Here is a 27,091-nt window from a genome sequence, read left to right on the forward strand (position 1 = left end):
GTCAAATCGCAGAGAATAGGAGGCAATTCGGAACGACAACAACTCTTTGCCTTCTACGCCAGCTCAAAATTGCTTTAGATTCAAAAAGGAACACTTACAAACGGCTGTTATTTTATTTCCGACCAGGAAGTGGAAATAAAATAACTAACAGCAGTTTGTGGGGTGACTGTGAAGGAGCTGGGAATATGAAGCCGTTTCAAAGTGTGTGTTTTTTTAAAATAAAAGCCATTTAAAAATGGCACAGAAGAATAAGAGTTATTTTGAATGCCCCATGTCCTTTGTGAAGTGACCCTCTTCATATCTGCAGTATCTGTTGCCCAAACTCCACCTTTTACTCTTACTCATACTTCAGTCCTGGGTGGAAACAGATGGCTTGGATTTGTACATGGCTCCTTGTAGATCTCAAAGTGGTCTCCTCTACTGGTGAGATTTTCAAATAGAGTTGAACTGATCAAGGGAGTTGCCCAAAAGTAGGTTGGAAAATAAACCATTGTTGCTATTGTCTTGATAAGTCAGCCCCAGTATTTCCTCTAACTCTCACTATCTCCTCCCCTTCACTATCTCCTCCCCTCACTGTCTCCTCCTCGTTTCACAATGTCACTCCCTTGTAATACGACCTCCAAATTACTTCTGTTTAAGGAGAATCAGAAGACCATGCCTGCAGTAATTGAAGGAAATGGTAAATGTGCTTGAAGGTCATCACCACCGGATTTAAAGAGAAACTGTGATCAAGAATTGAACTTCATCCCAATCAGTAGCTGATACCACCTTTCCCATGAGAAATGTATTCCTTTTCACAAACGGGTCATCAGGGGGCGCTGTATGGCTGATATTGTGGTGAAACCCCTCCCACAGGAAACTGTGAGGACCATGGTCCTGGCAGTTTCCTGTCTGTGAACCTTGTGACATCACCTGCCAGCAGTAAAAATTTCACCATGGGCTCGATTCACAAAGCGGTGATAACCCAGTTAAAGACTTTAGGCGTGATATCCATTTTTATCATGCCTAAACTCAGTTTAGGCATGATAAGTTTAGGCATGATAAGTTTAGGCATGATAAGTTTAGGTGTGATAAGTTTAGGCATGCTAAGTTTAGATAAGTTTATTACACGCGCAAAGTCCCGCACGCAAAGCAGCACCATTAAACTCTATGAAAAGTGCACCAGACTTTGCTAGCGCAAAACTTTTGATCAGCTGTGCACTGCGGTGCTAACCCAGTTGGTGCTTAAACTTATCACGCCTAAAAACTTATCACACCTAAACTTATCACACCTAAACTTATCATGCCTAAACAGAGTTTATGCGTGACAAAGGGCTTTTCACCACGGTGCTAACTGTTAGCACCGCTTTGTGAATCAGGCCCCATGTGATCAATGTCAGAATGTAAATCAGGGAGAGGAGAGATTTTATAAAGGGCAAACACTGACTAAATCATTTCTACATAATTATTGTAAAAATGAAGCACTTTTTTGTATTACATTATTTTCACTGGAGTTCCTCTTTAAAGTAATATGAAACTCAAAAGTACATTTTGCCTCTGCTTGGAATTACTAACATCCAATTGACCCTGCCTTACCCATCTGGTATTTTGTTCTTAACAACACTGTGGAATGACTGTCTTTACAAATCAGGGTAAAAAGACCTAAAATAATAGCTCACAAAATCAACGACTGATTAAAGAGGAACTGTAGTGAAAATAATGTAATCCATTAAAGGGATACTTAAGTCAAAACCCGGCTACTTCCGGGTTCGGCGACAGCCGCCGACAGGCTGGGGACGCGAGTGATTCTCCGCATTCCCAGCCGCTATATCACCCTCTATGCTGTATATGTTATACGCTATAGCAGCATAGAGGGTGATATAGCGGCTGGGAATGTGGAGAATCACACGCGTTCCCAGCCTGTCGGCGGCTGTCGCCGAACCCGGAAGTAGCTGCCAGCGGGGACAGGAAGATCGGAGCGAGGCTGCGAGGGCACCATACAGCTTCAGGGGGCTGAGGGATGCCCCAGGTGAGTAAAAAATCTTTTTTTTTTTTTGACTTATGTTTTTTTTTTTTTTTTTTTTTGCAATATTCATTTATAAATTAGTCAGTGTTTGACTAAAGTGTAATGTGGCTGGATGGTGTAATGGTTAAGGGCTCTGCCTCTGACACAGGAGACCTGGGTTTGAATCTCGGCTCTGCCTGTTCAGTAAGCCAGCACCTTTGGCAAGTCTCCCTATTAATACTGCTACTGCCTATAGAGCGCTCCCTAGTTGCTGCAGCTCTGGCGCTTTGAGTCCTCCAGGAGAAAAGCGCGATATAAATGTTATTTGTCTTGTCTTGACCATTGTAAAATGTTTCCTCACACTGATTGACATTCTGACATTTATCACTGGTGGTGACATCTTTAGTCCTGTCAGGTGAATCTCTATAGAAAGTTTTTTTACTGAGAGTTCGAAAGTCAATGCAAAATGAACGTGGTCCCTCAGAATGCTCTGAAAGGTGAATTCTACATAGCTAATCAGCCTAGGCTAAGGATCATTGGTAGGGTGAGGCTATATACCAATATACAGCAATATATAGCTATAGGAAGTGTTTCTGGTGCTGAAACCAGGAAAATTAGGATAAAAGTTGGTATCCTGAATAATTTTACTGTATTCAACTATATGTCACTACAGGGCCTCTTTAAAGTAAGATTGGGTTCTAGGGAAGGTAGCTGTTTGGTCTCGAACACCCAACTTTTTCTAAGGCAGGGAAAGGGGCAGGAGCTCAGCCAGGCCTATGGACATACCCATAGCCCCTGGTGTCCACATAGACTATGGGTAAGTCAGCTCTGGCCAAAAGGGTTGTGTTTTATAGTTCTTAGCTTAGAGCATTGTTTTTTCTTTTATCAAGATAAATGTAATTTAGCTATCGTAAGCCAGCAGTGCAACAAATGGGACTACAACCACAAAGAACTGAAGTATGAGATGCTGGATGTAGCTGGCCTTGAACCGCACTACGGAGAGACCTCGGTCAAGAGGCGACTAAGCAATCACCAGTGGGGTGACAACTTCTTCACACCAGACATTTGAAATAGCAGGACTGTTATACTGAATTACTGACACCCTAGATTCAATAACAATTAACATTTTTTTTTTCCAATCATGGGTTTTAAACATTATATATAGAAGTTACATCCTATTAATAAGGACCAATCAGAGAGAGTGGCCAACTAAAGAGTGTAAACTCCATGTCAGTTAGCATTTCTAAGTCAAGGTCCAGCCAGAACTTTTTTTTTTTTTTTTTTCATTTTTGGAGTCCTCAGGGAAAGTTTAGATCCTCTACCAATTTTTTTTACTAAACTCTATTTCTGAGCTGGGAAGCTTTCCCCTCGCTACCTGCACCGGTGACACCAGGGACTCTAATTTTAGCGCATGGTATCACCAGGTAAGAAAACATTAGAAGTAAAAACTTGACAGAGGTATTTATCTTTCCCATGATTCCAAAAACGATTTTTGTCAGTGCTGTCTCTAAACCCAAGGAGATTAGGCCACTAGCTTTCTGGACAGGAAGTGCCTAAAATTCTCCCTTACAAGAATATCGACAGCAATGAGCTCCTGAACGGGGGTAACATTCTTTCTACTGTATCCAATGCTAAAATACAAGTTTTGCTCAAAGCTGGACTTGATCTTCCTCTTAGAGTGAATATGTCAGTTAAAGAGACTCTGTAACAACAAAAACCTCCCCTGGGGGGTACTCACCTCGGGTGGGGGAAGCCTCCGGATCCTAATGAGGCTTCCCACGCCGTCCTCTCAGGGACGGATCTAGATCAAGTTGCCCCAAGTTGCGCCTGGGGCAAGGTCAGGTTTTGGCGCCTAAACTGCCATTCCCCATCCACATTTTGCCGCCTTTTTAAGAATTTAACAAATTGCGCCTGGGGCAAGAGACCCGCTTGCTCCCCCCTAGATCCGTCCCTGCGTCCTCTGTCCCACGGGGGTCTCGCTGCAGCCCTCCGAACAGCCGGCGACAGAGCCGACTGTAGCTTCAATATTTACCTTTGCTGGCTCCAGCGGGGGCGCTGTGGCTGCTTTCGGCTCCGAACTACACGGAAATACCCGATCTCAGTCGGGTCCGCTTTACTGCGCATGCACCGGAAACTTGTGCCTGCGCAGTAGAGCAGACCCGACGGCGATCGGGTATTTCCGCCTACTTCGGAGCCGACAGCCGTCAGAGCGCCTGCGCAGGAGCCAGGAAGGTAAATATTACGTCACCGCTGCACGGAGGGCTGCAGCGAGACCCCTGACGGATGGAGGACGGCGTGGGAAGCCTCATTAGGATCCGGAGGCTTCCCCCACCCGAGGTGAGTACCCCCCAGGGGACGTTTTGTCGTTACAGTTCCTCTTTAAAGCTTAGCTCGCTAGTCTGCCATGAAGCTTGCACCCTCTGGTTAGTCCTACTCATTTCTGTTATTACATGTTCCTTCGTAAGTAAGCCAACCTCTATTTACCAACTAGCTAAAACGTCCAGAGATAAGAAAAACAGAAATAATAATTATGTGATTTCTGGTGCTAAAGGGATATTAAATCAGTCCTTAAATTGCTCCCTTGGTTACTTCTTGCTTACATATGCTTCCTTTCCACGCCAGTCTGTATAATGTGTCCCTTATATATCAGGGCCCATATGCAATCCTGAGTTTTTTTCCTAGGAGATAGTTTTTAATCTTTTGTTTAAAATAACTTTTTGAATAACATTCTGAAATTTAAAAAAGTACCAAAAAGTACTGTCAGCTGTCAGCTGCCCAGCTTGCTGGTGGCTTAAAGTGTAACTATAGGGCATAAAATCAATTCTTTATTTTTATCTGGTAAACAAGTAATAAGGATGCTAACCAGGCAATCCAAAAGTTAAAATCTCTATTACTTTTCTTGTTTATAAATGATCATTCCCCAGTTTACCTGACTCTTATTTGGTACGTTGCCGCACAAAGGAAGTTGCAGGGCATGCTGGGTTGTCTTTTTTTGCTTCAGTACATTAGTTAAGTCTGAGGGGAAATAAAGAAGCAAAAAAAGACAACCCAGCATGCCTTGCAACTTCCTTTGTGCGGCAACGTACCAAATAAGAGTCGGGTAAACTGGGGAATGATCATTTATAAACAAGAAAAGTAATAGATTTTTTAACTTTTGGCTTGCCTGGTTAGCATCCGTATTACTTGTTTACCAGATAAAAATAAAGCATTGATTTTTGATTTTGTGCCCGACAGTTACACTTTAAAGGGCATTTTATTGACAAGTTGTAAAAAGTCAATTGCATATGGGCCCAGCTTTGATATCTCTAAGCTCTGCCAGCTTTCACCATGCTTCATCTTAATTCCCAGCAAACCTACCACGGCTGCCCATTTCTGTGCAAAAACTCTACTCACATATCTGTGATCTGTAGTCAAGTCTGACCATTGCTCTCTGCGTATTCCTTCCTGTTCCAGTCTGTGCTCAGGAAGTAGGAGGAGAATTCCCAGGAAGCAGGAAGAACAACATAGAGCAATGATCAGACTTGATCTACATGAAGTTTTTGCTTCTCTGTGATGTATAGTCAAGTCTGACCATTGCTATCTGCACACTCCTTCCTGTTCCAATCTGTGCACAGGAAGTTCGAGGAGCATTCCCAGGAAGCAAAAAGGACAACATAAATTATTGATCAGACCTGATCTACACAACGTATTTGCTTATCTGTGATCTATAGTCAAGTCTGACCATTGCTCTCTGCATACTCCTTCCTGTTCAAATCTGTGCTAAGGAAGTAGGAGGAGCATTCCCAGGAAGCAGAAAGGACAACATAGAGCAATGATCAGACCTGATCTATGCTAAGTTATGTGAATAAAGCTGTCACACAGGGATGCAGATACAGTATATTAAAGCTGGCGTACAATGTGCACAGTACACAGGCTGCTGTGGAGAAGCAATGCTTCTAAACTGTAGAAAGCCAAGGGTTACCCATATCCCTCAAGGGGGGCAATATTAATAATGCATCATATTGATTACGAAAACAATTTCGAACTGATTTAATACCCTTACGTAATAAGTCCTATAAAACTGGAGAACATTCAGGTTTGCTTGACAAAACAAAAAGTAATGTCCAAAGTTCAGCAAAAGCAACTGATCAGAGGTCCGGTTGCTCTGATCTATCTAGCAGTGACATCTGAGTGGCTGCTATATAATGGTGCCCTTTGTACACTATCATTACTTTTTCTTTATTAAGCAAGGCCCACTGTGTGCAGTCTGGGGAAATGGTGCAGTGAAATCAAAGGTATATGTGACATCATTTCTACAGATCGCACAGAATGTCTCCAGTCTCTGTCGGTTCAGCCTTCTGGAGGCATATAGTTTCTGCTGATCAATGCCCAGTGGATGAATGGTCACTCTTTGCAGATTGAGGGACACAGAGTGGAGTGTTAGGGCGGAGCCCCCAAACTGCAAAGATGAACATGACATTCGGTATGAAAAATAATTTACTGACACAACACTCACTCAAGCAGGCATACAGATGTGTACCACCCCTACAAGAAAGTGTACTGCCTCACCAAAATGTAACTCCACCCCCCCCCCTTCACCCCACCCACCGTGGATTTTTTTTTGACTTTTTCATCATCATTTAAACCTAATTTAGAGATAAAGGTGATGTTAGAAATATAACGTTTCATGTATGTTTTGTTGTACGCATTTGCATTGATGCATATTTCACAAGTGGAAAAAAGTACAACCATGTATTTATCAATTTATAAAAAAAAAAAAAAAAACAGAACAGTTGGACACTAACTATAAAGCACGGTGGTGGATGTGTGGTTTGGGGATGCGTCACAGTGTGGTTGGGGTGAGAGAGGAGAACCATCCCCCTGCCAGTGCTACGTCAAGTTGATCCGCCTGGCAGATCGCTCACCCAATTGGACTGGAGTATCCAGAGACTTCCACTAATGAGGTAGATACATGGGTGTACTTACTTTTCCACTGAAAAATTGTCATGCCTGTTATTTTTTTTTCTTGAGTAAATGTTTTTATTGTCTCAGTTGAATCACCTTCACCTTTATACTCTGCTTAAATGAAGATGAACTTAGGTCTAGGCGTAGAAAGTGGCAGTTGAGAAATGACTGGAAATTAAGTGTATTTCTGCATCCCATTTATGATGAACGTGATTTGTAATAGGCAGAAAGTTTTGTGCATCGCATGTCTGTACATCTTGCGATAAAAACACTGAAAGAAGCTTGCTGGACTGGTCTGTGGCTCTTTATGGCCACAAGAGCGAGAGTTGTGACTCCAGCACAGAGCAGGTCACCTGACCCCACTCAGTCCCTCCCCTGACTGAAAGAGAGTTATGCTAAATACACACGATGCATTGGATAGCGGGATCGACTTGGAAAAAAATCAATCCTTGCTCCATTGGGAGCAGTTTGAACATATAAACACACAAAACAACTCCCGTCAGATTACCCGTTGATCGTTCGGAGAACTTAATCATGTGTACCCAGCATAACTCTTTGTGGTTAGCACTGCAGCTGGGCAGTCTCATTTTTCTTCCTCTATGATCTATATGTAATTCAGCATTTAATCCTTCCCACGCCTTATGAATGCCGTGTGTTCGTCCCATCACCTGGAGTTCACTGGCTTACGTTTCACGTGATTCTAATGATTCTGCCTTCCAAACCAGAAGAAGGAAGTATCAAAAGCACGTGGAATGCAACATGACACACAAGTCAGTCAACTCCTCCTGGTTCTGTCTGCTTGTTTAGTGCTGAACAGCTGTAATTGGGTGTATTTGGGCTGGGTTGAACTGGGCCGCCGGGGGGGCTAGGTAAACCACCGGTGGGCCCTTCAATAACAAAGTGACTTCACCCATCACATGACGCGGGAGTAACCTGCTGCCCTTCTCTTCCCTACACTCCTCTGCCTTTCCAGACTGCTTTGGCCAGCGAGCGCCTGACATCACAGAGCATTAGGCGCAGCACCCATCTGTATAGCTCCGCCCTGCAAACAATGAACAAAAAAGACTCCTCGGAAATCCACGGAATTGATAATCGGCATTGGCAGAAATCGGCATTGCCAAACAGCCGTAATGGGTTGGGTGGGCCCCAGATTGAAATTTCTCTGGTGGGCCCTTAATGTCCCCGTTTGACCCTAGATCCGGGTGTGCCGAATCTGCTTTGCTGGGTTTGGAACACCAGCCCTGCTGAATATGTGACTTGTTAAGTGAATTCTGTGTCCTAAGATGTTCTCATAGTTCTTCCTAGATGTTCCCAAGAGATGTAATCACCCACGCAGCATCCGCACAGACTCACTGCATTCTCTAATGGACTGTGATGAAGAGCGGTGACGTTTGTGCTGAAGGAATATTAACCACACAATCGGCATGTGTCACGCTGTTTCTGTGCGTCAGTCGCCCGTCATTGTCACTAGAGTAACCAGGCACGCCAATCTAAAGGGCCACCCTACCCAAAACTGAAACTTCACGCATTCAGGAGACACGAGTGGGTCTAGTAAAGAAGAATGGTCAATTGATGCTAATCATTTTGAGTTGATGGAAACAACATGCCAATTTTACGCAAATGTATGCAAATTTGGGACTGGAACTGTTAACTCAGGATTATTAGAATCTCACTGACCAAACCCTGGTGGAGTACCTGTTATACAGCCGCCGGGAGATTTGGGCGCAGGGTAAAGCAGATATACAGCTTACTCTGCTCCTGCACAAGTTCCCGGCGGTGTTAATTACTATTCCCCCTCCAGGCCGCCATAAATGGTAGGGAAGGATGTAATTCGGCTTCCAGCTATTGCTGACGGCCAAATTACAGTGTATTAAAAGTCATTTGAGCTGTGTCTTTTGACAGCACCTAAATTACTCACTGAGCACAGCAACAGCCGTAATTCCAGTTACAGCCTATGGTGGCGCCAGCTGCGCCCAAATCTCCTGCGCTGTTTTTACAGCGCTTCCCCTGGTGGACACATACATCTCTGTCCACCTCAGCCGACTGCTATAGGGGGATGGTGAAGGTCAGTTCAGATATCAAACTGTTACCCTAAATGATCACAAACGATCAATACCAGTTGCCTGGCAGCCCTGCTGATCTATTTGGCTGCAGTAGTGTCTGAATAACATCAGAAACAAGCATGCAGCTAATCTTGTCAGATCTGACAATTATGTCAGAAACACCTGATCTGCTGCATGCTTGTTCGGGGGGCTACGGCTAAAAGTATTAGAGGCAGAGGATCAGCAGGGCTGCCAGGCAACTGGTATTGCTTAGAAGGAAATAAATATGGCAGCCTCCATATTCTTCTCACCTCGGGTTCACTTTAATGTCTGTAAAAGCTAAGTAAGGGGCTACATGGATTGGAGCGATGGAGGCAACAGAAAAAAATTAAGTGGCAGGAATGGGTAACATCATACAATTATTACATAATTGTCGGGACTGAGGGACCAGATTTCTGGGAAGGCCAGAAGGCTCAAGCCTTGGGCAGCTGATGCTCAAGGGGGCAGATGGACATGGAAAAGTAGTAGCTGAATATAAAAGAGGAGGCTGCAATTGGGGTGGAACATGTAGAGAAGGGGGCTGGACATGGGATATGGGAGGGGCTCTGTTGCACATGAAAGTGGAGCAACAAGAAAGTCGTCCTAGGTTGGAAAACGTATAAATCCAGCCTTGGGCACGTTCCTACGTTGCCTGTAGGTAAATACAGCCCTATAGGGTTGCATAAAAAGCTCATGTTACATAAATAAAGCAAAGTCCCATGTACTACAGAAAAGTTGTCTGGTACTCAGGCAACCGGAAGTCTCAACTAACTGGCATGCCTGAAAGGATAACGGGGAACTGTGCTTTGGTGGGTTTGCAGGCCATAAAATACTCACTGAGCCTCCAGTGACGTCTTCTAGCCTTCCCGTAGCTCCTAGCGGCTTTCCAGTGTTTGTGCACGGCTTGGTGTGTCACATGACCTGACACAGGTCAGGTGACACCGTGGGAGCCACACATGGAGGACACCAGCAAGCTGCCAAGAGCCCGCTATGAGCTACAGGACATCGCTGGAGACTGGGTGAGTACCATATTTTATCCTGCATGGAGGGGTATGTGCTATTTCAGCCAGTTGCTCGAGCAACAAGTGGGAAGTATGTGCTATTTCAGCCGGTTGCTCGAGCAACCAGTGGGCACATGTCTCCGTCAACAGGCGATCCCCGCCGGTGCTGGCTTCTTGGAACCCAAATGCACTCCTCGGGGGAAACCAAACAGTGAGTGTAGCCTTTCTAGGGAACTTCTACGAATATCAGTCTTGAGGATAGTCAGTGAAATGCTAATAATTCTGCCTTGCGTGCCACTTTATTGCAAACTATATGCAGCTTGGAAATGGGCCAATCAAAATCATCAGGAAGTGCATTTGATAGGCCCAGTTTCAAGCCACATAGAAATTGTCCTTCAGTGTCTCTGGTCTACATAGAATGGCATTGGCCAGATAGGCCGACGTGCGTGATTATTCCAATGACTAGGTCAGTGTCAAGTTTTGGTTTTTAGTTTTTTCAGGGTAGCTGGTTTTTGATCTCAACCAACAGAAGCAGCGGACAGGAAGGAATTGAAGAAAACCTCCACCTTACCAGAGAAAGGGTAAGGTTTGAATACTTACCTAAGTAGTAGGAAGTCTCAGAGGTGTCCCAGATCCACCTTAAGACCACAGCTGCTGGCCAGGACCCCTGTCTTCTTTGTGGCCACGCCCCCATTCCTGTACAAACACATCCTACTGGGCATGCTTGAGTACAGTATGCACATGCTCAGTAGAACAAAGCTGCTTCTCCAAGGAGGGAAAAGGCATGTACGAGTAACTTCATTCTACTGGGCAAGCCCGCACCGTACTCTCCCATGCCTAGTATGGATGCCCTCGTACACAGGTGGGAATGAGGCCACAAGGGCATAGTCATTAGGCCTTAATCAACATCGAATATGTTCAGAGGGTCCCAGCGCTGAGACGGTGGGCACCAGGAGAATACAGGAAGCCTCTGGGCTTACTGAGGTAAGTATTAATTTGCTTCATGTACACTTTAAATGTAAAGACATCTATTGAGAAAAATGAAGGGTTTTTTGCTGGTACTGTATACTATTACCATAACTGATTTTAGGCAAATATTTAGTAAACTGTCCTCTGTGATTATGGAAAATGATGTTAATAGTATACAGTAATAATTAAAAATTATTTTTTTCGCAATAGATGTCCTTTAATTTTGCTTTGCATGGAGAGTAAGGGTCACAGGCTGGATTGAGTGTAAAATGCCTCCTTTACAGCTTTGTTTAAAAGTTTGGAGCATTACCTAATATAGCTACCATATACTGTATAGGAGGAACATCTCACCTCTGGCTGGAATGATACAACCAGCCAGAGGAGAAGGTCACAGGAGAAACATCTCAGCTCTGGCTGGAATGATACAACCAGCTAGGGGAGGAGGTCACAGGAGGAACATCTCAGCTCTGGCTGTATATAATAGCATCAGCTAGAGGAGGAGATCACAGGAGAAACATCTCAGCTCTGGCTAGAATAATACAACCAGCTAAAGGAGGAGGTTACAGGAGGAACATCTCAGCTCTGGCTAGAATAATACAACCAGCTAAAGGAGGAGGTCACAGGAGGAACATCTCAGCTCTGGCTGTATATAATAGCATCAGCTAGAGGAGGAGATCACAGGAGAAACATCTCAGCTCTGGCTAGAATAATACAACCAGCTAGAGGAGGAGATCACAGGAGGAACATCTCAGCTTTGGCTGTATATAATAGCATCAGCTAGAGGAGATCACAGGAGGGACATCTCACCTCTGGCTGGAATGATACAACCAGCTAAAGGAGGAGGTTACAGGAGGAACATCTCAGCTCTGGCTGGAATGATACAGCCAGCTAGAGGAGGAGGTCACGGGAGGAACATCTCAGCTCTGGCTGGAATGATACAACCAGCCAGAGGAGAAGGTCACAGGAGGAACATCTCAGCTCTGGCTGGAATGATACAGCCAGCTAGAGGAGGAGGTTACAGGAGGAACATCTCAGCTCTGGCTGGAATGATACAGCCAGCTAGAGGAGGAGGTTACGGGAGGAACATCTCAGCTCTGGCTGGAATGATACAGCCAGCTAGAGGAGGAGGTTACGGGAGGAACATCTCAGCTCTGGCTATAATAATACAACCACCTAGAGGAGTAGGTCACAGGAGGAGCATCTCTGCTCTGGCTGGAATAATACAACCACCTAGAGGAGGAGGTCACAGGAGGAACATCTCAGCTCTGGCTGGATATAATACCACCAGCTAGAGGAGGTCAGGGGAGGAACATCTCAGTTCTAGCTAAAAGGATACAACCTGCCAGAGAAGGAGTCACTTGAGGAACATCTCACCTCTGGCTGGAATAATACAAGCAGCCGAAGGGAGAGGTCACAGGAGGAACCCCTGGGTTATAGCTGTAATAATTCAACCAGCCAGAGAAGGAAGAGGTCACAGGAGGAACGTCCCAGCTCTAAAACTTCTTATGGTAGCTGTGAAACACAATGATACACTCAACTTGCCCTTATCACTCTCCAGCCAAGCTGAAAATATAGCCTTATAGAGGTTTCCTTCAATAGTGTAACTTTGTATGTCCATGGATTGTGTGGTTAATGGGACTTGGTTCTAGGAGCATTGACAAAGCAGAAATCTGGGAAGAATTAGGTTGGCTTCATTATTTCAGCTATCAGGTACTTTAAAAAGATGGAAATCTCACCTTAGCAGGGTCTGGGAGAAGTATTTCAAGGTGTTGGCAATGTCCGTTCCCGTCGGCACTGGATAAGTATTATGGATAACCCGATGGTGGTATTCATGTAGATATCGTATCTTTGAAGCAACTGTGTCAAGAGAAAAAAACAAACCATCTAGTCTGTAAAATGAAAAAGCAATTCAATAAAAAGATAAACAGTGCCCTTGTGAGGTGTTCTTTTACTGAGTTGAAGGTGAACTCGGGTCTCCTACAAAATCTCCCTCCTCTGGTTAGACTCACTTTAGAACACCAGACAAAAAATAAAAAATTTGCAGGGAGCCTGAAACAGTAATTAAAGCACAACTAAAGTGAGAGCGATATGGAGGCGGCCATATTTATTTTCTTTTAAAGGGACCCTGAGCAGGTGATAAAAACAGAATTTACACTTACCTGGGGCAACCTCCAGCCCACCATAGGCCCTGAGGTCCGCCGGCATCCTCCTGGCTCCTCTCCGGGTCCCGGCTCTGGTTACAGGACGACTTTGGCCTGAAGTCATCAGGTCTGCATCCCGCTTCCATGGATTGCAGCATTACACCATCTGGCTACGCGTCATCACACCGGCCGGCGTGAGAGTCCTGCGCATGCGCGATTCTCTAAGAATGAACCGCACATGAGCAGGACTCTCATGCCGGCCGGCGTGATAACATGTAGCTGGCCTGAGTAATGCCGCAATCCACTCAAGTGGGAAGCAGACCTGATGACTTCAGGCCGAAGTCGTCCAGTAACTGGAGCGGGAGAGGAGCCTGGGGTCCTTACAGCCTACGGGGGGCTGGAGGAAGGTGCAAATTCTGTTTTTATCACCTGCTCAGTGTCCCTTTAAACAATGCACATTGCCTGGCTGTCCAGCTGAACCTCTGCCTCTAATACTTTTAGCCACAGACCCTGACAAGACAAGATCACATTTATATTGCACTTTTCTCCTGTCAGACTCAAAGCACCAGAGCTGCAGCCACTAGGGCGCGCTCTATAAGCAGTAGCAGTGTTAGGAAGTCTAGCCCAAGGTCCCCTCACTGAATAGGTGCTGACTTACTGTACAGGACGAGCTGAGATTTGAGCCCAGGTCTCGCAGTACCTGCAGATAAGATGTCTGACTGCATTAGCTACATGCTTGTTTCAGGTGGGTGACTCAGACACTGGCGACCAGGAAGATCAGCAGGACAGTCAGGCAACTGGTATTGTTTAAAATGAAACAAATATGGCAGCCTCCATATGCCTGTCAGGTCAGTTGTCCTTTAAAGGGACTCCGAGCAGTGCAGAAACTATGGAAAGATGCATATCATTTTAAAGCTCTCTTTCTCCTCTTTCCAATGATATATAAACCACCACCCTACGTCTTTTAGTTTTCGCTATTTTCGCGATTGAAATTGCTGCGGCTGTGATTTCGATCACGAAAATAGAGAAAACTAAAAGGTGTAGGGCAACAATTTAGGTGTCGTCAGAAAGCGGAGAAAGAGAGCTTTAAAATGATATCCATCTTGCCATAGTTATATTGTATTACAAAGGACGACACTTTCCCCAGTGTCAGAAGCTCCATTCTGCTGAATGCAGCTGCTGACTTTGACAAAAAGTCGCCCTGTGTAATACAATATAACTATGGCTTGATGGATATCATTTTAAAGCTCTCTTTCTCCTCTTTCTGACGACACCTAAATCGTTGCCCTACGCCTTTTAGTTTTCTCTATTTTCGCGATCGAAATCACGGCCGCAGCAATTTCAATCGCGAAAATAGCGAAAACTAAAAGACGTAGGGTGGCGGTTTATATATCGTTGGAAAGAGGAGAAAGAGAGCTTTAAAATAATGTGCATCTTTCCATAGTTTCTGCACTGCTCGGAGTCCCTTTAAGATCCTCATTATCCTAGCCCCATCACTATGCTAGCAGTAGGACAAATGGAGGGAGGGAGGGGGTCGCCCCAGCTTAAGTTTTCTCTAGGGCCCTGGGGATCCTTAAACCGGCCCTGGAGGCGGGGCAATACTTCCCGTGATGCCGAGCTGTGACTGTTGGCTGAATAATACCTAACAGACATGGAATCCTGATGGCTGCTTTTAGTTTGGAGGTTATCATGTGACAACGGAAGAGGTAACATCACGGTTCTAACTCTCTTTGTAATCCCAACAAAAGAAGTGCAGCCACATTAAATTTTTGATCTTCACCAAAATCTGCAGGAGAGTACAAGAGAAAACAAACAAGCAAAGATCTGTTCTACGCATTTATGGGTGCATCATGTTGTCTTAAAATTTGACCAAGAGTTGCTCCTTAAAGAGACTCCGTAACAAAAATTGCATCCTGTTTTTTATCATCCTACATGTTCCAAAAGCTATTCTAATGTGTTCTGGCTTACTGCAGCACTTTCTACTATCACAGTCTCTGTAATAAATCAACTTATCTCTCTCTTGTCAGACTTGTCAGGCCTGTGTCTGGAAGGCTGCCAAGTTCTTCAGTGTTGTGGTTCTGCTATGAACTCCCCCTTCCAGGCCCCTCTATGCACACTGCCTGTGTGTTATTTAGATTAGAGCAGCTTCTCTCTTCTCTCTTATCTTTTATAAGCTGGATAAATCGTCCTCTGAGCTGGCTGGGCTTTCACATAGTGAGGAATTACAGACAAGGGCAAAGCTGTTTGCAGGAAGAAAAGAGCAGCCTGAAACTTCAGTGCATGAGAGATGCAGGGGGAAAGAAACACACAAATGATCTATTGAGATTCAAAAGGAATGCTGTATACAGCCTGCTTGTGTATGGATGTATTTTCTATGTGTGGACATACTGTACATCAACCTACTTCCTGTTTTGGTGGCCATTTTGTTTGTTTATAAACAAACTTTTTAAAACTGTTTTTAACCACTTTTAATGCGGCGGGGAGCGGCGAAATTGTGACAGAGGGTAATAGGAGATGTCCCCTAACGCACTGGTATGTTTAGTTTTGTGTGATTTTAACAATACAGATTCTCTTTAAGGAAAGCTAATTTTGTAAACACAGGATGTTAACCCTATGTCTGCTTCCATGAAAGAAGGAAGTAGACACACTGCAGATGTATTGCAGGATTTCTGTCTGCTGTAACAAATAAATGTTTTTTTTCTTTAAAGGTTATTATGCTGTTGCTTATCTTTTAAAGCGGAGAGGAAGTTTTGAGTTCTGGTCCGCTTTAAAAAATATATCCTATACTCTTGAAATTTTGCCCATCATCATTACTCCAAGCTCTGTCTGGCTGAAGAATTTGGAGATATTCTAAAAGAATGCTTTTAATCAGTTGATCTGAGGGACGCGGATATCATTAAAAGCAGCTTAAAAAACAGTCGGAATATGAATTTGTACGGAATAATCTGCTGTGGGTGGAGAGGTCTTAGATCAGAGCGAATGTCTGGGATTACGGATGCATTAAATGATGAGAAAGTCATTGAATATGTATGACAATGGCGTGGAATCTTCCGTTACTGCTCTGGCATGTAACCGCACAGACCGTTATTACAACCATCTTGTAAAGAAACGGGCGCGCGTCACCATCGCAGAGCGCCTATGTGGCGTAAACGTGTCTCCGCCTCTTCTCTCGTCTATAATTAGACTTGTCCCCGGGTGCATACGAGAGGAATCGCCGTGGGAGATTTGGGAGCAGGATACAACCGGTATGTGGCTGATCCTGCTGCTGCACAAGTCCCGGCTGTGGTAATTACTATCAGGGCCGGTTTAAGCAACAATGGGGCCCCAGGGCAAAATAAACCTGGGGGCCCCCCCAACATATACCCCGGAACAAAAATCGGCATTAGGGGACCTTTTTTGCAGCTGGTATAGTCAGGGTGTGAAGTCCCAATCGGTCGGAGCTCCACATTTTGGCTATCCCAGCCTGCATGGGGGACAAGGGGTTAAAAAGTTTCAGGAGAAGGGACCCCACATAATTTTTTTTCAAAAAAAATTCCCACACTCTAAACATAAAAAAAAATTTGGGAAAATAGGAAAAAATGCCAGGGATCTTCATACAGCCATATTGCGGCTGTATAGCGATCCCTGGCCAAAGCGCTGCGGCTGCGTATAGGCCCCCTGGAAACCCCGTCAGGAAATTTATTGCGCTTTCGTTTGATGCATGTAAAATTACACTACCGTTAGGTTTGCTACTAAAAGTTACATTTACCGCATTTAAAACTATACTTTTTTCCTTCTAAACTTTAAAATCGATTTTCTCAAAAACTATAAAGTCTTTTTGAAAAATTGTTTTTCCTCTTATTCCTAATGATCTCCTTAACATATCCTGCAAATTTAGGGTTTCTAGCATTTAAGGTGGATTTGCTATTAACCATTAAAGTCGGCAGGTTTTTAAATGTGTTTTTTTTTTCTTTGAAACTTTAAAATCGATTTTCTCAAAAACTATAAGGCCGATTTGAAAAAAAAATGTTTCCTCATGTAGCCACTGAGGGCCCCTACAAGCTCTGGGGCCCTGGGGCAGCTGCCTCCTTTGCCTTAATGGTAGCGCCGGCCCTGATTACTATTCCCCCTCCAGGCCGCCATGAATGGTGGGGAATTAAATAATTCAGCTTCCAGCTATTGCTGGAAGCCAAATTATTGTGTTTTAAAAGTAACTTCAGCTCCAACTTCTGACGTCGCCGAAGTTACTCCCTGTGTGCCCAAGTCTCCTGCGCTGGATTCAGTGTTCGGTATGGGGCGAGTAAATATGCGCAGCCTACAAGCTAGGCTGTAGCCGGAAGAGAGGGCGGCTGTATTTTGGCCAGCATGGGCGATGGGGGTGATTATTATTTAGTACGGTATATTCTGGTGTATAAGACTACTTTTTAACACAGGAAAATCTTCTCAAAAGTTGGGGGTCGTCTTATACGCCGGGTGTCATCTTATAGGGCTGAAGCTGAAACTTCCGAACCGGACTGGAGAATCTGCAGTTATGGAAGCAGCAAGGGTGGTGCTGTACAAGTGTGATAGAAGAAAATCCACTCACCAGGATTCCTATAAAGAAGGATCCCGATGACGAGGTGAGGGGTCAGCCCACTGGGAAGGCTTTGTATACAACAACCAGCCAATCGCCGGTAAGGTACATTGCTAGCCGTGATTGGCTGGTCATTGCATACTGGGTACCATATACAGTACAGCACCAGGATCTGTACCTGTTTATACAGTATAGCACCAGTGCACACAGTACAGTATACAAATGTCCAAGAGTCAAGAGGGGTAGTCTTATAGGGCAAGTAAATCCCTGAAACAAGCATGGAGATAATCTCGTCAGCTTTGTCATAGACATTTGATCTGCTTGTTTCTTTAGGATCTTTGGTTTAACCCCTACCCTAGTCATACAGAATGTCTATTTATGTATTGTGTAGTGTATGTATCGTGTAGTGTATGTATCGTAGTCTAGGACCAATTTAGGGGGAATCCAATTAACTTATCTGTATGTTTTTTGGGATGTGGGAGGAAACCAGAGTATACGGGGGGAAACCCAATGCAGACACCGGTTTATTCTACTACAGGAAACTCACACGCGAGTAACATAATGTACATAAATAAGGACAATAGTAGCAACATCTCCAAGAAAAGAAGCACATGCTAAACTTACTCTTCAGGCACACCCACAGGAAATAGAGGGGAGGGACAGGAAGTTATATCTTTAAAGTGGACCTGAACTCAGAACTCCTCTCTGCTCTAAAAGATACTCAACAGCATGATAATCTTTAAAACAAAAAAAAACATATCTTTGTTACAGCTGATACAAATCCTAAAATAAATCTGCACATTTTCTGCTTCCTGATTCATGGAAGCAGACATATTGTTTACAGCCTGCACCTTCAAATGGGCTTATCTGCTTATCTGCCATAGGTAGTCATGTGACACAGGGGAGGATCAAACTACAACTAGTGATTAGTCACAGATGAGGGGGAAATATACAGGCTAAACTCTTTAAATACATACAGGGTGCATTTCTGATATGTTTTTCTTGTGTCCTGTGCAAGAGTTCAGGTCCACTTTAAAAAAAAATTGCACTGCAAATTTTCGTGCTTGCAACGCATGGGAAAATAGTGAAATTTGCATTAGGTGTAACCAGGCATGCTCTCCAAATTCAAATTCAGGTGAAATACGGATAGTTGCTATCCGGATTTCACCCTGTTCATTACATCACCTGTGCGGGCTGGGCGGGGGGTCAATCTTACCTCTCTGACGTCATCTTAGGTCCGTCCCTCGGCGCCTCCCACGATGCGGTCCACGCGACGTCACGTGACTATACACTTCCTCCTTCAACCCGGAAGAAGGAAGTGTTTGTAGTCACGTGACGCCGCGTGGACCGCATCATGGGAGGCACCGAGGGACGGACCTAAGAAGTCGTCAGAGAGGTAAGATTGACCCCCGCCCAGGTAATGGAATTAACAGGGTGAAATCTGGATAGCAACTATCTGGGTTTAACCTGAATTTGAATTTGGAGAGTATCCCTGGGTGTAACAGCCCATTGATAATATTTTTAACTACTGACTTTTTTATCTGTGCCCTGCACTCAGAAGTGATCCTTTCCCATCCAAGAGTTTTCTGGCTCTTAATTAGTTATCAGTGAAAGTTACAGTATGCTACTGACTAACTGCACAGAAAAAAGTAATTTACAGCCCTGGATTTTTAACCCTTACAGTGAGAAAAAAAGGAGCACAGCCTAGTTCTAACTTGGATTTTAACTGTACTTAATTATATTTATCTCATCAAGTCACTCCAGTAACCTTATAAAATATTGCCTACAGCAGGTAATCCAGGGTCATGTAATTGTAATGTCATGCTCATTACTTAGCCCTACCTACAATCTGACATAACCACACCCCCTTACTGCTTTCCCCCTTTGCATGTTCACAGAGGCTGACTAGATCTTCTGCACCAGTACAGAAGCTAGAAACATAGTAATGGGGGGGGGGGGGGGGGGCACAAGACCATCCACCTTATACCCTACATCCTGGCAGGATGATGGCCAAATGGGGGAAGGTGGGGCCACCATAATCAACGTTTACAGCAGACCTAACCTAGGGAGAGACGGTTAGGAGAGAAATCAGGTATAAACCAATAATAAAGTCGTTCAGAAATATAACTGCACTGTATGGTACATTTATGCCCTTTCTTTTATTATAAGCATAATAAGGAACTCCTTAAAAATAGGTTAAAAAAAAGACACATTGTACCCACATATGTGTAGCATTAATATAAAGGGGGTAGGGACAAAACTCATAGGTAACATCAAGCTATCTCTATGTATTTGTTAGCTGAAAAACGAGTACAGCTGGACTTCTTGTGGTGGGACTGGTCACACATATTAGAGGTTGGAGATGGGTTGTAGACATCAGTGGACATCAGTGGAGGTGGAATAGGTCAGAGACAGATAGGTCACAGACATGACCAGTCGAGATGGAGATGCATCACCGACATTAGTGAAGGTGGAAATAGGTCAGAGACATTGGTGGAGATGGTTTACAGACATCAGTGGAGGTAGAGATGGCTCAGAGATATCAGTGGAGATGGATCAGAGAGATAACTGGAGATGGAGATGGCTTAGAGACATCAGTGTAGGTCAGAGGTGCCCACACTTCTTCGGGCTTATGAGCTACTTTAAAAAATTAGCAAGTCAAAATGATCTACTCATGTACAATTTTAGGAGCATGTAATAATCGTTGGAGAGACAGCTGCGGTGAACAGCGTTACCACCGCAGCTGCCTCCATCTCCCTGCCTAGCAATCTACCTGTGCCTCGGGCGTCTAGCACGCCGAGGACGGGTCTGTAAGCCGCACATAAGGTCGCATTGTCGCGTGCGCGCGCACACAGACAGGACCTTTATGCGGGGAGGAGGCGCGTCAGCTGACCGGCCGGTCGGCTGACGTCAGAGGTGACGCTCGCCGCTCCTCATTGGCTGTTAGGGGTAGGCGTGCCGGAAGGGTCTCCTCTGCTTCATAAGCCTAGCTGATTCACTCGCAACTTGTCTGCTGTTGCGAATACTTCGTGTTAGCGCTCAGACCTTTTGATAGCTTAACTTGTAGCATTGAAAGACTGTATTGTATTATCTGTGTATGACTCTGGCTCGTTCTGACTACTCTTCCGCTCATTGATTCAGTACCTTGCCATTCTGAAACTCTGCCTGTTTATCTTTACGTCTCTGCCTTCCAATTTTATACCTTATCTGTCCGTGTGTTGCCAATCCGATTAGTCTGACCACTCTACTCCCACCAGTGAGCCCTTGACACTGGTGAGGGGCTCTATACTGCTAGTACCCACCAGCTCCTCTGGTGAGGTGTTGTTAATCTATCAGTATTTACTGTTACACCAAGCACCAAACTTACTATTGCTATCACATCTGTTGCTTGCTATACTTGCATTATTGGTGATTCTGCAGGTCACCACATAATCAGGTATAGTGTCGGGACTAACTGCAGATCATCCAATAACCAGACGTCTGTTATTGCTGACACCAATTGTTACAGAGCACATTTGTATATACAGCATGGAAACTGTAGTGGGATCGATATCTACTATGAAGTCCTTCGCGATCTACCGATAGATCGTGATCTACCTAATGGGCACCCCTGGTGTAGGTGGTGATGCATCAGAGAGATTTGTGGAGATGGAGATGGATCCGAGAGATAAATGGAAATGTAGATGGCTCAGAGACATCAGTGAAGGTGGCGATGGCTCTGAGACATCAGTTGAAGTGGAGATAAATCAGAGACATCTGTTGACATTGAGATGGGTCAGAGACAAACGTGGAGGTGCAGATGGGTTACATACATCATACATCAGTGGAGGTGGATATGGGTCAGAGACACCAATGGAGGTGGGGATGGATCAGAGAGATAAGTGGAGATGGCTCAGAGACATTGTTGGAGGATCGGTAAAGATAGATCCTAGACATCTGTTGACATTGAGATGGGTTAGAGACAATAGTGGAGGCGCAGATGGGTTACAAACATCAGTGGAGGTGGATAAGAGTCATCAATGGACAACCCTAAAGGGGCCTTCTAGTGAACAAGGCAAGCATTGCTGGGTCCAGCAGCTATGTGCCGCATTGACAATATCTTATTGCCCATCACTGACAACATCAAAAGAAATAGTAATGTGTCACCGGTCTCAATGACTAAAGACAAGTTGAGGCTTGGCAATTCTCAGGGGCTTCCTCCACTGACTGACAACAGTGATATTTATAAAGATGTTTAGCAAATGAGAATGTTGTGGAGAATTAATGCCAGCACTCAGCAAATCTGCAGTAAATCTGGATTCAGATAGAAAAAGCAGTAGAGCAGATCCTCATAGAAAACCATTTCTATAATGAAGATAGTTCAAAAGGGGAAATGATAATGCATAAACCCCTTACTTTAGTGTTTCCCCAAGTAGTACCAGTTGCACCCCTTTACCATACTCTGTACCAGTCAGTGTTATACTGAACCCCTTACCATGCTCTGTCCCAGTCAGTGCTGTTCTGATCCCCTTTACCATACTCTGTACCAGTCAGTGTTATACTGAACCCCTTACCATGCTCTGTCCCAGTCAGTGCTATACTGATCCCCTTACCATGCTCTGTCCCAGTCAGTGTTATACTGAACCCCTTACCATGCTCTGTCCCAGTCAGTGCTGTTCTGATCCCCTTCACCATACTCTGTCCCAGTCAGTGCTATACTGAACCCCTTACCATGCTCTGTCCCAGTCAGTGCTATACTGAACCCCTTACCATACTCTGTCCCAGTCAGTGCTATACTGAACCCCTTACCATACTCTGTCCCAGTCAGTGCTATACTGAACCCCTTACCATACTCTGTCCCAGTCAGTGCTATACTGAACCCCTTACCATGCTCTGTACCAGTCAGTGCTGTTCTGTACCCCTTACCATGCTCTGTACCAGTCAGTGCTATACTGAACCCCTTACCATGCTCTGTACCAGTCAGTGCTATACTGAACTCCTTACCATGCTCTGTCCCATTCAGTGCTATACTGAACACCTTACCATGCTCTGTCCCAGTCAGTGCTATATTGAACCCCTTACCATGCTCTGTCCCAGTCAGTGCTATACTGAACCCCTTACCATACTCTGTCCCAGTCAGTGCTATACTGAACCCCTTACCATACTCTGTCCCAGTCAGTGCTATACTGAACCCCTTACCATACTCTGTCCCAGTCAGTGCTATACTGAACCCCTTACCATGCTCTGTACCAGTCAGTGCTGTTCTGTACCCCTTACCATGCTCTGTACCAGTCAGTGCTATACTGAACCCCTTACTATGCTCTGTCCCAGTCAGTGCTATACTGAACCCCTTACTATGCTCTGTCCCAGTCAGTGCTATACTGAACTCCTTACCATGCTCTGTCCCAGTCAGTGCTATACTGAACACCTTACCATGCTCTGTCCCAGTCAGTGTTATACTGAACTCCTTACCATGTTCTGTCCCATTCAGTGCTATACTGAACTCCTTACCATGTTCTGTCCCATTCAGTGCTATACTGAACACCTTACCATGCTCTGTCCCAGTCAGTGCTGTTCTGTACCCCTTACCATGCTCTGTCCCAGTCAGTGCTGTTCTGTACCCCTTACTATGCTCTGTCCCAGTCAGTGCTATACTGAACCCCTTACTATGCTCTGTCCCAGTCAGTGCTATACTGAACCCCTTACCATGCTCTGTACCAGTCAGTGCTATACTGAACTCCTTACCATGCTCTGTCCCATTCAGTGCTATACTGAACTCCTTACCATGTTCTGTCCCATTCAGTGCTATACTGAACACCTTACCATGCTCTGTCCCAGTCAGTGCTGTTCTGTACCCCTTACCATGCTCTGTCCCAGTCATTGCAATTCTGAACCCCTTACCATGTTCTGTCCCAGTCAGTGCTGTTCTGATCCCCTTTACCATGCTCTGTCCTAGTCTGTGCTATACTGAACCCCTTACCATGCTCTGTCCCAGTCAGTGCTGTTCTGAACCCCTTACTATGCTCATGCCACAGCCAGCACCAGTCTGTCCTCTTTTCATGTGTTACTTATTGCCCGGAAGCAGTAATTGTATGACCTCTTACCATGCCCTCCCCCATTTAGAACCAGTATGATTTCCTTACCACGTCCTGCTCCAATCAGTACCAGTCTGACACCAGTGTCAGTATCTCCTCTCCCCAATCAATGCCAGTATCTCTCCCCTATCATTGCAAGTCTCTTCTCTCCCCCATCAGTGCCAATACCTCCTCTCTCCCAATAATGCAAGTATCCCATCTCCCTCCTTTGTACCAGTGTATCCTCTCTCCCATCAGTACTAGTAGCCCCCCCCCCCCCCCCCTCTCATATCAATGTCAGTATATCCTCTCCCCTATCAGTGCCAGTCTCTTCTCTCCCCCATCAGTGCCAGTACAGTATCCCCTCTCCCTCCATCAATGCCAGCATATCATCTGCTCTATCAGTGCCAGAATCCCCTCTCCTCTCTTAGTACCAGTATCCCCTCCCCCATCAGCCAGTACCCCCTTTTCCCAATTAATGCCAGTATCTCCTCTCCTCTATTAGTGCCAGTCTCAGTACCAGTATCTCCTCTCCCCTATCAGAAGCAGTATGTCCAGGATCGCCCCCTCCCTTCCCCCCAGAATTCCCCCCTCCCCCTCCCATTCAGCACCGCGGACAGCCGCACTCACACTGCTCGGCCTTGGTGGACATGGCTCGCAGCTGGAAGCGCCGGACGCAGGGATCCGTGGTGGCGCCGCTTGTCCCCGATGTACGGGGGCGATGATCTATGGGTGACCCGGACACCCGGCCCGCTGCGGAGCGGTGATCATTGGAGAGGCCGGAGAGCTGGAGCGCTGCGATGGCCGCCAGCAGGGAGGGGCGAGGAGGACGGGGCTGCCGGGAGCCAATCCAGCACCGGGGACAGCGACAGGCAGCGGGAGGACCGATACCGGCAGCCAGCCACTCATATACATCATCCCCCTAACGGGGCTGTCCTTCCAGCACCATCCCTCCCCGACATCCGGGATACAGGCTGCACTACATGTACATGCAAGCGCTGGGGGAGGGGAGCCCACAGGAGAGGTGATGGAGGGGGGAGAGAGGTGCCCACAGGAGAGGTGATGGAGGGGGGAGAGGTACCCACAGGAGAGGTGATGGAGGGGGGAGAGGTGCCCACAGGAGAGGTGATGGAGGGGGGAGAGGTACCCACAAGAGAGGCGATGGAGGGGGGAGAGGTGCCCACAGGAGAGGTGATAGAGGGGGGAGAGGTACCCACAGGAGAGGTGATGGAGGGAGGAGAGGTACCCACAGGAGAGGTGATGGAGGGGGGAGAGGTACCCACAGGAGAGGTGATGGAGGGCGGAGAGGTACCCACAGGAGAGGTGATGGAGGGTGGAGAGGTACCCACAGGAGAGGTGATGGAGGGGGAGAGGTACCCACAGGAGAGGTGATGGAGGTGGGAAAGGTACCCACAGGAGAGGTGATGGAGGAGGGAGAGGTACCCACAGGAGAGGTGATGGAGGGCGGAGAGGTGCCCACAGGAGAGGTGATGGAGCGGGGAGAGGTACCCACAGAAGAGGTGATGGAGGGGGAGAGGTACCCACAGGAGAGGTGATGGAGGTGGGAAAGGTACCCACAGGACAGGTGATGGAGGAGGCAGAGGTACCCACAGGAGAGGTGATGGAGGGCGGAGAGGTGCCCACAGGAGAGGTGATGGAGGGGGGAGAGATACCCACAGGAGAGGTGAAGGAGGGTGGAGAGGTACCCACAGGAGAGGGGATGGAGGGTGGAGAGGTACCCACAGGAGAGGTGATGGAGGGCGGAGAGGTACCCACAGGAGAGGTGATGGAGGGTGGAGAGGTACCCACAGAAGAGGTGATGGAGGGTGGAGAGGTACCCACAGGAGAGGTGATGGAGGGCAGTGAGGGACCCACAGGAGAGGTGATGGAGGGAGGAGAGGTACCCACAGGAGAAGTGATGGAGGGGTGAGAGGTGCCCATAGGAGAGGTGATGGAGGGGTGAGAGGTGCCCATAGGAGAGGTGATGGAGGTGGGAGAGGTACCCACGGGAGAGGTGATGGAGGAGGGAGAGGTGATGAGGGAGATGTGGCCACAGGAGAGGTGATATTGGGAAGAGATGTGCTTACAAAAGCAGGAGAGGTGATGGAGAGGGACATGTCAAAGCAGGAGAGGTGATATATTGGGGGAGGGGTAGAGATGCCCCCACAGGAGAGGTGATATGGGGGGATATGTGCTCACAGGAGAGATGATGGAGGGGGAGAGATACCCCCACAGGAGAAGTGATCCCATCGAAGGGGCTGGCTGAAAGGGCTAACAGGAGGCTGTATTATTTAAACAGCTGTTTGGCTCAGCATCATAATGCTGTGTTTAGACTGCAAGGGTGGTATACAGAGGAGCACTATTAAAACAGCGCAGGAGTCAGGAGATTTGGGCGCAGATGGCACCACCATAGACTATAATAGGAATTACGACTATAGCAGCGAACAGTGAGTAACTTCGGCGCCATCCGAAGACAGAGCTTAAGTTACTCTTTATAACACTGTAATTTGTCCGCCAGCAATAGCTGGACCTGGAGGGGGAATAGTAATTAACGCCGCCTGTACTTGTGCAGGAGCAGAGTAAGCCATATATCGGCTGTATCCTGCGCCCAAGTCTCCCGGCGGCATATTCATAGGTACGCTATACAGACCCATAGAGGTTATAGAAGGATATAGAAACGAGAAAAATAAGGCTCCGGAAATTAAGAATTGTCTTTAGGGGGAAAAAGAGTTGAACTTACCTGGTCCTGGGGCTTCTCACTTTTGGAATTTCCGATATTAAAGTCTGAAAACCACTGCGCGGCCGTGTCCCCGCAGACTGTACTGGGCCTGCGCAATACATTTCTGATGACGGCAGCAGGAGCGAAGGGCGCGCTGGCGCAGTGGTTTCTCGACTTTAAAGTCGGAAATTCCAGAAGTGAGCCGGAGGCGAGGACCAGAGCATCGGTGAGTGGCTGCGCGGGCACAGGATGTATGGGGGGTACCATTAGAAGCCCCAGGTATGTTCAACTCTTTTCCCCCTACCCCCCTACAATATTCCTTTAACAATACAATATAGATCTGAGTAATAGATCATAAATACACAGTAGGGATCTAAACACATCTGGACAGAATTAAGCCAGGATAGACCACCCTCTACGTCACTTCCCCTGTCATAGCTGACAGAGAAGATGGGAGCAAGCGTTCTGGTACATGGGGCCAAAAACATATTTTGATATTGAAAAAAAACAAGGGACACCAAGAGCCCCAATAGTGTAATATGTACTGGTAAATGGTTACTAGATAGAGTAAATATGAATACTCACAAACCAGGGTTACCATTAGGCAACCACTGTAAAAGCAGGTGGGGAGATGTTCCTGACCCCAC

General features: G+C 46.1%; 1 protein-coding gene across 3 annotated transcripts in view; it reads right to left on the reverse strand.

Moving 5' to 3' along the window:
• UNC79 (unc-79 homolog, NALCN channel complex subunit) overlaps positions 1 to 24,520 on the reverse strand; it is a 282,366-nt gene extending 257,846 nt beyond the window's left edge. For all 3 annotated transcript variants that reach the window (XM_068254657.1, XM_068254659.1, XM_068254656.1), the window contains exons 1-2: positions 24,356 to 24,520; positions 12,716 to 12,836 (exon numbers count right to left, since the gene is read on the reverse strand). In XM_068254657.1, coding sequence (XP_068110758.1) covers positions 12,716 to 12,836; positions 24,356 to 24,377 — 143 coding nt within the window. In that variant the 5' untranslated portion in view covers positions 24,378 to 24,520. The remainder of the gene's footprint in view (positions 1 to 12,715; positions 12,837 to 24,355) is intronic.
• Positions 24,521 to 27,091: the final 2,571 nt, after the last annotated feature.

This window comes from Hyperolius riggenbachi, chromosome 9 (assembly GCF_040937935.1).
Source record: "Hyperolius riggenbachi isolate aHypRig1 chromosome 9, aHypRig1.pri, whole genome shotgun sequence".
NCBI classification, from domain to species: domain Eukaryota; kingdom Metazoa; phylum Chordata; class Amphibia; order Anura; family Hyperoliidae; genus Hyperolius; species Hyperolius riggenbachi.